This window comes from Nyctereutes procyonoides, unplaced genomic scaffold (assembly GCF_905146905.1).
Source record: "Nyctereutes procyonoides isolate TBG_1078 unplaced genomic scaffold, NYPRO_anot_genome, whole genome shotgun sequence".
Classification (NCBI taxonomy): Eukaryota; Metazoa; Chordata; class Mammalia; order Carnivora; family Canidae; genus Nyctereutes; species Nyctereutes procyonoides.
In genome coordinates, this window is record NW_026575121.1 from 9,234,367 (window position 1) to 9,248,138 (window position 13,772).

Here is a 13,772-nt window from a genome sequence, read left to right on the forward strand (position 1 = left end):
TCTTTGTAAAGGATTTTAAGTGTCTGAACTTTCTAAAAGCTCTCTTTTGAATATATTTCATCTATCTTATATTCTTATTATTGTAATGTTGAAGTTAAAAATATCTTCCCCCAGGGCTCCCAAGTGGTTCAGTCTGTTAAGCAACCGACTCTTGATTTCGGCTCAGGTCATGATCCCAGGGTCTTGAGATCAAACTCTGCCTCAGGCTCTGTACTCAGTAGGGAGTCTGCTTCTCTTCCTTTCCGTCTGGCCTTCCCCCTGGACACTCTTGTGCTTAAGCTCTCTCTCTCTCTTTCTCTTTCTAAAATAAATAAATAGGGATACCTGGGTGGCTCAGCAGTTGAGTATCTGCCTTCAGCCCAGGTCGTGATCCTGGAGTCCCAGGATCCAGTCCCACATCGGGCTCCCTTCATGGAGCCTGCTTCTCCTTCTTCTTGTGTCTCTGCCTCTCCCTCTCTCTCTGTGTGTCTCTCATGAATAAGTAAATAAAATCTTATTAAAAATAAATAAATAAATAAATAAATCTTTAAAAAAATCTCCCTATTTCATATTATCTAATAAAAATTTTTCTCACATTTTTATTCTCTTGACTTCTTTATTTCATTGCCCTTATTAGCATTTTTTCTACTTTTCCTTTTAGCATCATGTTTGAGTTCTCTGACTTTGCATCTATTGTCCTTTTTTTTTTGATGTGTTCAATTTTTATGGAAATGCAGAAAAAGCTAATCATTTGTCTTTATTTTTAAGACACCACTCTAGTTGGGATGATAAAAACGTACACAATATAAATAGCAGCAAACAGTACAAGTCCTTAAACTTTTTTTTTAAATATTTATTTATTTGGGAGAGGGGGAGAGAACAGGCAGGGTGAGGGACAGAGGGAGAGGGAGAGGGAGAATCCCAAGCAGACTCCCTGCTGAGTGTGGAGCCTGACACAGGGCTTGATCCCAGGACCCTGAGATCATGACCTGGGCTGAAATCAATAGTCGGATGCTCTACTGACTGAGCCACTCAGGTGCCCCTAGTCATTAAACTTTTAAATACTCAATTATGTTAAATCATAACATCTGATAGGAATTCTCCCCCCCACCCCCCATTCTTTCAAGCCATATGAAAGTTCTTATTGTCTTGGCTATGTATTGATACCCAATCATAACATGATAAAAGTGGGGAAGGAGGATTAAAGTAAGTTAAATAATAGAGGAAAATAAAAACCAGTAGCTAGAAATAAGTAAGTTATGCTTGGTACAGATTTTAAATATAGCCAGTGGTCAGGAAAGGTGAATTGAGAGCAGAGGGAACAACCAGAGCAAGCATGTGGTGGTGGGAAAGTATATGTATGTGTGTGCATGTGTGTAGAACAGTGAGGAAACCAGTTTACCCGGAGCATATTTGTAATGGGGAGATAGTAAAAGGTGAAAGATTGGGTGCCTGAGTGGCTCAGTCATCTTAGCGTCTGCCTTCAGTTCAGGTCATGATCCCAGGGTCCTGGGATGGAGTCCCCCCATCTGGCTCCCTACTCAGTGTGGAGGCTGCTTCTCCTTCTCCCTCTGCTGCACTCCCCTGCTCATGCTGTCTCTCTCAAATAAATAAATAAAATCTTTGGAAAGACTGATACAATCTGGAGAGAAGCTAGAGTATGTGATGGGAAGACATAGGAAATGAGTGCGAGGGGGTAGAATCTGAACAGCCTTGAAAGCTGAACAGACCTTGATTGTTGGGGCTAGAGAGCTGTTGAAGATTCTATCAGTAAGCATATGATTTGGAGGCACCTAGGTAGTGTAGTTGGTTAAGCATCCAACTCTTTATTTTAGCTCAGGTCATGATCTCAAGGTTGTAAAATTGAGACCTACATTAGGCTTGCACTCAGTGCAGTCTGCTTAAGACTCTCTCCCTCTAGCCCCCTCCCCCTGCTCTCACTCTCAAATGAATAAATAAGTAAATAAATAAATAGATGTGGATTTTTTTTTTTTTAATTTTTATTTGTTTATGATAGTCACAGAGAGAGAGAGAGAGGCAGAGACACAGGCAGAGGGAGAAGCAGGCTCCATGCACCGGGAGCCTGACGTGGGATTCGATCCCGGGTCTCCAGGATCGTGCCCTGGGCCAAAGGCAGGCGCCAAACCGCTGCGCTACCCAGGGATCCCTAAATGTGGATTTTAAGGGAAAAGAGGGGAACTGAAAAACTGGGAAAAACTAGAGAGGGAGACAAACCATGAAAGACTCCTAACTCGGAAACAAACAAAGGGTTGGCGGAAGGGGAGGTGGGTGGTAGGATGGGGTAACTGGGTGACGGTGATGAGCCCTGAGGAGGGTACTTGTTGGGGTGAAGACTGGGTATTACACTATATGTTGGCAAATTGAATTTAAGGTTTTAAAATGAAAAAAAATTAAAAATAAAAATAAGCACGTGGTTTGATAAATATATATCTTAAGGAAATTATTTATACAGCAGTGTGCAGGAAGGATCAAGAGGCTAGATTTAAGGCAAACTGTACAAGGTTATTAGGGCAACTCAGGTGTAACTAAGGCTTAGACCTGGCAGTAGACATGTGACAGACCTTCAAAGGAAGAACAGACAATAGAGGGGCTAGTGCTTGCCACTGTGTCCCTGCGTGCAGTATAGATGATTTGATCTTCCCAGCCATCTGAGATGGGTAATATGAATTGCATTTTAAAGATCAAGAGCGAGGCTCAGACCAGTAAGTAACCAATCCAAGATCACACGGTAAGTAATGGCAAACTTAAGTTTGCCAAATCCAGAGCCGCACTACATCCCGGTAATCTATTCTGACACAAACGAGATGAGCCACAGAGATTCTAATCTTCTGAGTCATAAAAACCGCAATATTCATTCAAGTTTGAAACCTGAACCTATTTGGGAAAAATAATGATAAGTTGGTTTTGAATTATTATTAAGTCCGTGGTCATTGTGAACACCCATCTAGAAATATCCAGTAAATGCTGAAGTTGTATAGGCAGAGCTTTGGTGAGAGCACAGAATCAAGGAGAGAGATTCGATAGCTGTTGGCACAGAGGTAATGTTTGACGCTGAGAGAATATGTAAGGAAGAGTCTTTGGAGAGGGAACATCCAGGGCACCAAACCTTTGGGAATGGCCACATTTAGACAGATTGACTAGTTGGCAAAAGAAATAGAGGGATCAGATAAGCAGAAATAGGATCAGGACAGTGTAATGTTATGGAAGCTAGAGATGAGAGCGTTTCAAGGAGAATATAATCAAGAACGGCAGCATTTTGGGGCATCTGGCTAGCTCAGTTGGTGGAGAACGTGACTCTTGATCTCAGGGTTATAGGTTCGAGCCCCACGTTGGGTATAGAGATTACTTAAAAAATAAAAATAAAATCTTTAGAAACAGCGGCATAATAAAAGAGAATAGTGACAGATGTCAGCAGTGATTTCTCAGATATATATTTTGAATCCAGTTTTCAAGAATGAAAGATGAACTCAGTAATTAACAGGAAGAGAGATTCTGTTCCAGGGATATAGAGCAACTTAAACAATCCCTAGACCATGGTTAGGAAACCTTTTAGATTCACACAGCACTAAAAGCTAAGATTGAAAAGAAACATCCTTTCATGCAAATATTCATGCACCAAGTGACTTAAAGCCTTGTGGTTTTGTGATTGTAGGTACAGATATGGACAGTACTCAACCATTCCACGAATAGTCCAGCTAGGTGATTACGATAGTTTTTGTGGAAGTGGTGGAGGGTGATAGCTCTGGATAAGTAGTGTGGGTCTGACACTGTGTTACTCTGTGTTATTCTGTATATTTGATAAATCGAAACATCTTCCAAGTTAAAAGAATTCTATGAAATACTATAATTATGTTTTGTTATTCTCTGCTTGCCAGTTAAATTCGGGGAAAGGTCACTTAGAGTAATGTGATGGTTAATTTTATGTGTCCAGAAGACATACTTTTTACCACAACTGTGAGGAATAAATGTGTAAGGGGGAGCCCTGGCATCCTCGACGAGCTCTGTAATTGCTCTTCTTTGTAGGCCAGACTTTACAGTAGGAAGTCTGGGAACTGAATTGGAAAACCTAAATGCAATGGGAATAATTGGATTTCAGGGTGGAAGGGGTCAAGTGGTAATACTCACCAGCCAAAGGTGAGGTGCATGTGGGTGCTGTAATGACACCAGAGTCAAAGCAGCAATCAGAGTAGTATGACTTGTGCAGGCCTATGGCATTGGCTAGTTACTCGTGGTATCCCTGGAAGTAAAATAGAGAGAAAGCCTAGAAGAAACTTACTTGATCTGCATGAGCAGAAAAGTTCTAGATCAAGCGAACAGAAATGTAACTTTAATCATAAAAATGAGTCATGGCCCCTCAATCAGCCCTCAGACTTGGGCCAGTTTATAGGCCCAAACCCCTTGAATAAAGGGGAGGTTGGGTCCCCTTGAGGAAGGACCTCAGTATATTGCCAGATATTTATACTGTTAAGCCCTCTCCCAAAAAGGATCTGTGACCTTTTCCCAGGGTAACTGTGCCTTGGAGAAATGGAAATAACCAGATTTTACAGGGACTACTGGACACTGGCTCTGAACTGATACTAATTCCCAGAGACCCAAAACATCTCTGTGACCATCAGTTAGAAAAGGGGCTTGTGGAGGTCAGGTGGTCCAGAGAGTTTTAGCTCAGGTCCCTCTCATAGTGGGCCCAGTGGTGTTTTCCCTAGTTCTGTATACATAATTGGAACAGATGTACTCAGCAGCTGCAAAGTCCCCATGTTATTTTCCTGATCTGTGAAGTGAGGATTGTTATGGTGGGAAAGGCCAAGCAGAAGCTCCTAGAACTGCCTCTACCTAGGAAAATAGTAAACCTGGAGAGATGGCAGAGATAAATGCCACCATCTAGGACTTGAAGGATGCAAGATTAGTGATTCCTACCACATCTCCATTGTTTATTTAGCCTTTAAAAAGGTAGATGGATCTCAGTGAATGACAGTGGGTTATTATTAGCTTAACCAACCAGGGATTCTAATTATAGCTGCTGTACAGATGTGGTTTCATTGCTTGAGCAAATTCACACCCCCTGGTAACTGGTAGGCAGTTGTTGATCTCACAAATGCTTTTTTTTCTCTCCATACCTGTCAATAAACAATTTCATTTTTCGTATCATCTGATCCCTAAATGCTGGTCTGCTTCTTTATCTGGTATTCAAGAGATTAACAGTAATCTGTTCTACTGCTGGAGGAAGACCAGCTGTGTTGGACTTATTAAGAGATAGAAAGTCAATCTCTGATAAGTTACTTTCCTAAGGCATTTTTTAGAGTAATGTAAAACTATCCCAATTTTTGTCCATCATGTTGACTTTATTATTATTTTTTTTTATAGATTGATTTATTTGAGAGAGAGAGAACGAGTACATGTGAGTGGGAGGAAGGGCAGAAGGAGGTGGGGGAGACTCCCCCATGAGCTCAGAGCCTGACACGGGGCTCAGTCTCATGACCCATGAGATCATGACCTGAGCCAAAACCAAGAGTCAGACACTCAACCTACTGAGCCACCCAGGTGCCCCCACCATGCTGACTTTAGGAACATGGTGGGTTAGATCTGACATCATAGCACTGAGTCTTCATTAGAAGCATATGAGGAATATGGCAAGCAACGTGGCGGCATAAATAACTTGAGGAAAGGAAGTTTGAGTTAAGGATTTTATAAGCAGCAAAACTGACTTATGAGTATAAGGGTACAAACTTATCAATATGCAAGAATTCACTTTTTCCCATGATCCCTTTCTGAGGAATCTACTAGAAAACAAACCTTTAGACAGCTAAAATATGAAGTATCACCATAAGGAGTAGAGGTGAGCATGAAGTATGTGGCTACCTGTGGAACTAGGTCTATTTGAAGGCTAAAAAGGAAAGAATACAGTATGTACAAACTCTAAGATCTGATCGTATAGATAGAGTACACCATTTGAAAAATGGAGGAAGAATGTATGCAAAAGGAAGAGCATATGCAAAAAAAGTCTTAATTTTTTCATAATCATGTTGTGGCAGACCTAGTATTATTATTCTGAGACTCTTTAGGTGCACTGTGGGATAAAATAGATGAGTAGTTATGAGATACTCCAATAGTAATGTCTTCTCTGTCATTGAGAACCAAGATTCTTGGTATGGAAGATAAGAGTGACAGAGAAGAGGCTGTCATCTTGAATTTACACTGGAAATATCAATTGTCAAGAACTGCAAATGGTCTGAGATTTTACCCTGCTTTCAGGCTAACAGGTTAGCATGCCATAGTTTCATGGGTCAGATATGGAAGACAGTTTATTACTCATAGCACCAGTAACCAGAATGTCAGCATTTTTGTGTTGGTTTCATGAGCCCCAGGTTCTACAAGGCAACTTGAAGGCCAGATGATACCTGCCTATGCAGTAGGTTTTATTGGAACTCTGAGCTTAGGGATCTCAAATCTTTTTTTTTTTTTTTTTTTTTTAGGAAAAAAATTTTTTAAAAAAATTTATTTTAGGAGAGCATGCACAAGCAGGGAAGGGGCAGAGGGAGAGAAAGAGAGAGAATCCCAAGCAGACTCCGCACTGAGCATGGAGCCCATTGCGGGGCCCGATCTCACAACCCTGAGATCATGACCTGAACTGAAACCAAGAGTTGAACACTTAACCGGCTGAGTCACCCAGGTGCCCCTTGAATCTTTTTAAAGTAAGCATGTTTACCCATTGCTCTAGAAGGAGATGCTCTCTTTATCTTCTAAGGCCGTAAGCAAACAATTCCTTTGCCATGGAGGAAGATGTACTTCCAAAGCTGTTCAATATACAAACTCTCTTTAAAATATATTCTGGAACAAGAAGGCAGACAGAGCCTTATTTGGAAGATGTGCAGAAATGCAAGAAACTGATAGAGTTTTCTCCCAACATCAGTATGAACTCATGAGGTATTTCCTATCTGTCCTCTTCAAAGGCCTGGAAACAATGACCCATCAAGTAGTGATGAGCATCCCTAGTGCCCAAATATTAAAAATTTTGAAGTATTGGGGTGCCTGGATGGCTCAGTCAGTTAAGCATTCCACGTTTGATTCAACTCAGATCATGATCAAGCCCTGCGAAGGGTTCCACATTGAGTGTGGAACCTGCTTAAGATTCTCTCTCTTCCTCGCTCTCTGCCCCTCCCTCTACTCCTCTCCCTCTTTCTCTCCAAAAAAAAAAAAATATATATATATATATATATATATATATATATATATATATGTATATATATATATATAAAATTATTTTTCTCGGAAAGGAATCAAGGCTTCTTGGAGAGCTCACTGATTCCAGGTCTGGGGCAAGAAAAGTTCAGGATAATCCTGGAACATTTCATTATACCATAACAAGTATGTAAAAAAGAACTCAAAAATTAACTTGAAGAGGCTCCTGCTGGCCAAAGATGGACAAGTTGAGCTTCAATAATAATAAATGCAATAGATTTATTTATTTATTTATTTTAAAATATTTTATTTATTTATTCATGAGAGACACAGAGAGAGAGAGGCAGAGACACAGGCAGAGGGAGAAGCAGGCTTCATGCAGGGAGCCCGACGTGGGACTCGATCCCGGGACTCCAGGATCATGCCCTGGGTCAAAGGCAGGCGCCAAACCACTGAGCCACCCAGGGATCCCTAATTGCAATAGATTTAAATGTGTTCAACGTTTTCAAATCCTTGAATTAATAATGATATTTTAAAAATAATTAGTCATCTTCAGATGATTAAAATAACCCTAATTTATTATATTACAAAATACATACATTGGTAGAATTGTAAAGGAACAGAATCATACATTTATCCTGCCTTTCCTATATAACTCTGGCACAGGGTAATCACCTAGTAGACAAGAGGAAATGTGTCTTTATAAGTGTATTTTAGCTAATAATAAGTGACAAAGAAATTACAGAGTTAGACTATCACTATTTTATAACCCCCATGATACATTAAACATCAAAGGCTGCCAAAACCATAAAAAGAAAAAAAACAGGGCAGCCTGGGTGGCTCAGTGGTTTAGCACTGCCTTCAGCCCAGGGCGTGATCCTGGAGACTTGGGATCAAGTCCCACATTGGGCTCCCTGCATGGAGCCTGCTTCTCCCTCTGCCTGTGTCTCTGCCTCTCTCTCTCTCTCTCTGTCTCTCTCTGTCTCTCTCTCTGTCTGTGTGCTCATGAATAAATAAAAAAAATAAAAAAGAAAGAAAGAAAGAAGAAAGAAAACAGTCATTATGTGCCTCCTATAGTCTTGCCAAGGAGCTCAAGCTGGTGTCTGATCTGGTCTCTGGATCCATCTGCCAGATTGTAGCTGGTACAGAGGACAGAAAAAGTTGAATTAATTGTACCAAGAGTTTGCAGTCTGCAAATTCATACTGTGGGAAATTTTACAAGTCCACAGTCCAGGTTTCTCACAAGAGAATTTGTAGGCAACAACAACCAAAAATGGATGGTGAATGTATAGATTAAGGGACACCTGTGTGGCTCAGCAGTTAAGCGTCTGCCTTCGGCCTAGGGCATGATCCCGGGATCGAGTCCCACATCAGGCTCCCTGCATGAAGCCTGCTTCTCCCTCTGCCTGTGTCTCTACCTCTCTCTGTGTCTGTCATAATAAATAAATAGAATCTTTTAAAAAATGTATAGATTAAGAGATTTAAGAGACATTAAACTTTACGGGGCACCTGGTTGATTCAGTTGGAAGTGCATGTGACTCTTGGTTTTGGGGTCATGAGTTCAAGCCCCTCATGGGGTATAGAAATTACTAAAAAATAAATAAACTTTAAAAAAAGGACGTCAAACTTTTTTAAATGGATGAGACTAAACTAGCACGTTTAGGTAATAAAATTATAGTAAAGGAGTAAAAGGATCATAGTTACTAATGAGAAGGGATTGTAACTGCGAAGGGGCACATGGAGAACTTTTGAGTGGCAGAGTTCTTGATCTTGTGGTCATTAAACCACTTAAATCACCATTCATGTGATTTTTTTTTGATGTCCATGTAATATTTTATAATTAAAAGGTTTTTTAAAAAACATACTTGATAAGAAGACACTAACCTAGGGATGCCAGGTGGCTCAGCGGTTGAGCGTCTGCCTTTGGCTTAGGGTGTGATCCTGGGGTCCCAGGATCAAATCCCACATCCAGCTCCCTCCATGAAGCCTGCTTCTCCCTCTGTCTGTGTCTCTGCCTCTCTCTCTGTGTGTGTCTCTCATGAATAAATAAATAAAATCTTTAAAGATAATAATGATAAAGGATCAGATAGCAAATATTAAAAAAGAGAGAGAGAGAGAGACCAGTCTAGGTATTAAGATTTTTTTGTGCTCATCTTCACATTCTACAGATAAGCAAGAACTAAATTTCCATAGATTCTTGAAAACTTGGGAGGACCTATAGAATTACCCATCACTATTAAATTGTCATGTTATTGAGCATTCTGTTATATGTACCTTATAGCCTAAGTTTATGGAGGGTAGTTCAATGCAGAAAATGGCCTACTATATTTTTTTTGGAAGTATTTTTATAAAAGTAAAATTTGTTGATTACAGAAGATTTAGAAACGAAAAAAGTATAAAAAGTAAAATAAAATAACGCTATTGTATTCCCTGGAGATAAGCATAAATAATGTTTGGTTTAATGTTTTAAACCAAAAATATTTCCTTTATATCTAAATACATTGACATTGGAAAAATACAGTTTTGTACCTACTTTATGTTCTCATCTTTGTCTCTCTATTTGCACTCAGGCCTGAGATTAAAGGAATTTAAGATCCAGATCCCTTTCAAAGTAGAATTTATTAACATTTTTGGACTCTATGTTTCTAGGTGGGCTGCATCATGCAGCTGCCCGAATTTCTGGTGACAATGTCTATAAGCATCTGAAGTATGAAGGTGGAGTTCACCGAGTCCAGCGAATCCCTGAGGTGGGCCTGTCAGCACGGATGCAGCGCATTCACACAGGAACCATGTCGGTTATTGTCCTCCCGCAACCAGATGAGGTAACCTCACCCAGAGGCATTAAAAACTTACTCTGACTTAATGGGTTTTGTGCTGAGAAAGCTTAGCTTCTACCAAACTGTGATTTTCGGGGTTACATATTAAACTTTGCAGTCTCTATTGGGAAATCCTTAACTCTTCCCCAGATGAAGTTGTCCTTCTTATGCCTAAGATGTTTTGTTTTATTTAAATAGAAGACAATTTTCTTCAAAAAACAGAATTCGCGAAGGTTTTTAAATGTTGCTTAAGTTTCATTTTAAGAAAAATATGATTTCCACAGATAATATGTTGAGATCAGTGATATGGGGTCTATATCTTATTAGTTGAATACAGCTGTATTGCCTATATTTTTTTCCCCTGACTTTTAAAAATTTTATTTTAAACATACAGAAAATTGAAAGAATACCACAATAAAAACTTTCATAACCTTTACCTATGGTCAACACCTGTTTACATTTTGCCACATTTACAGAATTCCTATATGTATGTGTGTATAGACATTTTTTAAACTATATTATTTATATAATATAGCAGACACTGTGAGACCTTATCCCTCAAATCTTCAACTTAACATCTCCTCTAAGAATAGAACATTCTTCTACCTAAAACAGTACTATTATCTGTCCATTGATTGATGAACGGATAAAGAGGCTGTGTATATACATGTGGAATATTATTGAGCCATCAGAAAGAGTGGAATCTTGCCATTTGCAATGACATGGATGGAGCTGGAGAGTATTAAGCTAAGCAAAATAAGTCAGAGAAAGACCTTGTGATCTCACTCATAAATGGAATTTAAGAAACAAAACAGATAAACATGGGGAGAAAAAAGAAAGAGGCAAACCATAAAAGAAACTCTTAATTGTAGAGAACAAACAGGTTGCTGGAGGGGACATGGTGGGGGTGGTGCTAAATGGGTGATGAGCATTAAGGAAGGCACTTGTTGGGATGAGCACTGGGTGTTGTATATAGGTGATGTAGATTAAATTCTACTACTGAAACTAGTATTGCACTATGTTAACTGGAAATTGAAACTTAAAACATAAATAAGTAAAATGGATATAATACCTCCAACTCCATAATTTTTCTTTTTCTTTTTCTTTTTTTTTTTTTTAGAAGGAGGGAAGGGCAGAGGGAGAGATGGAGAGAGAATCTTAAGCAGGGCCCCACACCCAACACAGAACCCAATGCAGGGCTTGATCTCACGATGCTGAGAGAGATCATGACCTGAGCAGAAATCAACAGTTAGATACTTAACCTACTGAGCCACCCAGGTGCCCCAACCCCATAATTCTTCTATAGGGATTAAATGAGAAACTAAGGGTTATGTACCCTTAGATTGGAGACCAATAGATTGGAGACCTTTGTATAATATCAATAATAATGAAAAATTACTTGAAAAAATACTGTGTGAAAATCAACCATAATTCTGTAAATTGTCTAGGAAAACCTCCTGTGGTCTGTCAACTCACAGAATACTTCTCCACTCTGTGTCAAGTTTTTTCTCCCACCAAGCAATTTCTTCAATTCTCTCTGGACACCAAGTGGGTGTTTTATAATTCAACTCATTTCTGACACTATCTACTAGGGAATAGCATCAGACCTCACAGGCTAAGAGCTTGGTCCCACAAGATTTCCTCCCTTCCCACTTTAGAGGCCAATTGAAGTCCAGGTTGTCACCTGTGCTTCTGACCAAGTGGCCATGAACTGAGAGGTTTCTACCATCCCCTCCTTGAGCTCTGTAATTTACTAAATTGGCTCATAAAACTCAGTTACTACAAAAAATGGTTTATTACAAAAGATACAATTCAGGAATAGCCAGATGGAAGAGATAAATCAAGCAAAATACACAGGAGGTACAGAGCTTCCATACCCTCTCTCGGTGCACCATCTTCCCAGCACCTCCACATGTTCATCAGCCTGAAAGATCTTTGAACCCTGCAGTCTTGGGATTTTCATGAAGGCTTCCATACATAGGCATGATTGAGGAAATCATTGAGCATTCAGGATTAATTTGACATCCAGCCCTTTATCCTTCCCTGGAAGTTGGCGTGGGGAGGGGGATGGAGCTACAACTTTCAATTCTCTCATCCTATGGTTGGTTCCCCTGGCAATCAGCCCCCCTTGTGTAGTTATCTAGGGACTTTCCAAAAATCACTTCTTATTAACATAAACTCAAAAAGGGGTTTGTTATGAATAACAAAATACCTTTATCTCTCTTATCATAGGAAATTCCAAGGGTTTTAGGAGTTCCGTGTAGTGCTTTTGTTTTTTAAATCGGGATCCCATCAAGTTTCACACATTTTTATTCATTGTTATTTATCTTTAAGTCTAGAACAGTCGGGATCCCTGGGTGGCACAGTGGTTTGGCGCCTGCCTTTGGCCCAGGGCGCGATCCTGGAGACTCAGGATCGAATCCCGCATCGGGCTCCCGGTGCATGGAGCCTGCTTCTCCCTCTGCCTGTGTCTCTGCCTCTCTCTCTCTCTCTGTGACTATCATAAATAAATAAATTTGGGGAAAAAAAAAAGTCTAGAACAGTCTCCCAACTTCTTTTTTTCTTTTTAAGATTTTATTTATCTATTTATTTGAGAGAGAGAGCACAGGTGTGCCTGTGGGGAGGAGCAGAGGAAGAGGGATAGCCATACTCGGCATGAGCATGAAGCCCCATGCAGGGCTTGATCCCATGACCCTGAGGTCATGACCTGAGCTGAAATCCAGTGTTGGGCGCTCAGCTGACTAAGCCACCCAGGCACCCTGCAGCCTTTTTAAAAATATATATATATATTTATTTATTTTTAAAGATTGTATTTATTCGTGAGAGACACAGAGGGAGAGGCAGAGACCCAGGCAGAGGGAGCAGCAGGCTCCTCAAGGGGAGCCCGATGTGGGACTCAATCCCAGGACTCTGAGCCAAAGGCAGACATTCATCCCACTGAGCCACCCGGGTGTCCCCCGCCCCCTCCCCCTTTTTTTTTTAATGACACTAGTATTTTGAAGAATCTGGAGCCTTTGTCTTGTAGAGTGTCCCACATTCTGAATTTATTCCCTCTTGGTACTCTTTAACTTGTTCCTTTATCCTATTGCATTCAGGTCATACATTCTGAGCAAGAATACCTTATAGGTGTAACTATATTCCTGTTGCATCTTATCAGAAGGCATATAATATCATCAGATTGACTTCTGGTGAAGATTAGTTTCCATGTGGTGACCACAAAACTATCTCCATTGTAGAAGTGTATTTTTCTCTTGACGGTTATTGAGTAATGTCTAGGTACACATAGCCTATTTCTAACAACTTTTCATCATGATCTTAACATCCATTAGTGATCATTTTTGCCTGAATCAGTTATTTTGTTGGGCATGGAAGATGGCGATTTTTCTGTCATTTCTTCTACATTTATTAACTGGCATTTTTTCTGTCTGGAACTTTCCTCCCTATTACCTTCTCACCTCCTTCCTTCTTGCTTGCTTTTTCTTTTATTTTATCTCATCATAAACTCAATATTGTTCATCTATTGACCTCATAGATACATTTTTTTAAATTATGTGAGTTACAATCACTTGTTTTTGATGTTTAAATTTTTCCCTGATTTGGCCAGTAGTAGCCTTTATAGGGTAGTCCCTTTTGAAATGACCCCATCAGTTTATGAGCATATCCTTGCTTTCTGGTATAATTAGATATCCTAACCCACCTTTTGCCTTTCTGCCTCAGACTTGAAGTCAGATCACATTTCTTTGAGTGAGAAATGTACCCAGAAATCAAGATCTAAGTTCT

The 13,772-nt window shown here is 39.9% G+C and overlaps 1 protein-coding gene across 4 annotated transcripts in view; it reads left to right on the forward strand.

Annotated features, from left to right (window-relative positions):
* The window catches only part of MTRF1 (mitochondrial translation release factor 1), a 56,527-nt gene that overhangs the window by 10,161 nt on the left and 32,594 nt on the right, over window positions 1-13,772 (forward strand). For all 4 annotated transcript variants that reach the window (XR_008665753.1, XM_055335713.1, XM_055335712.1 and 1 more), the window contains one exon: window positions 9,826-9,998. Coding sequence is in view for 3 of the 4 variants with exons in the window: in XM_055335713.1 (XP_055191688.1) it covers window positions 9,826-9,998 (173 nt within the window). In the remaining variant the exon portion in view is untranslated. The remainder of the gene's footprint in view (window positions 1-9,825; window positions 9,999-13,772) is intronic.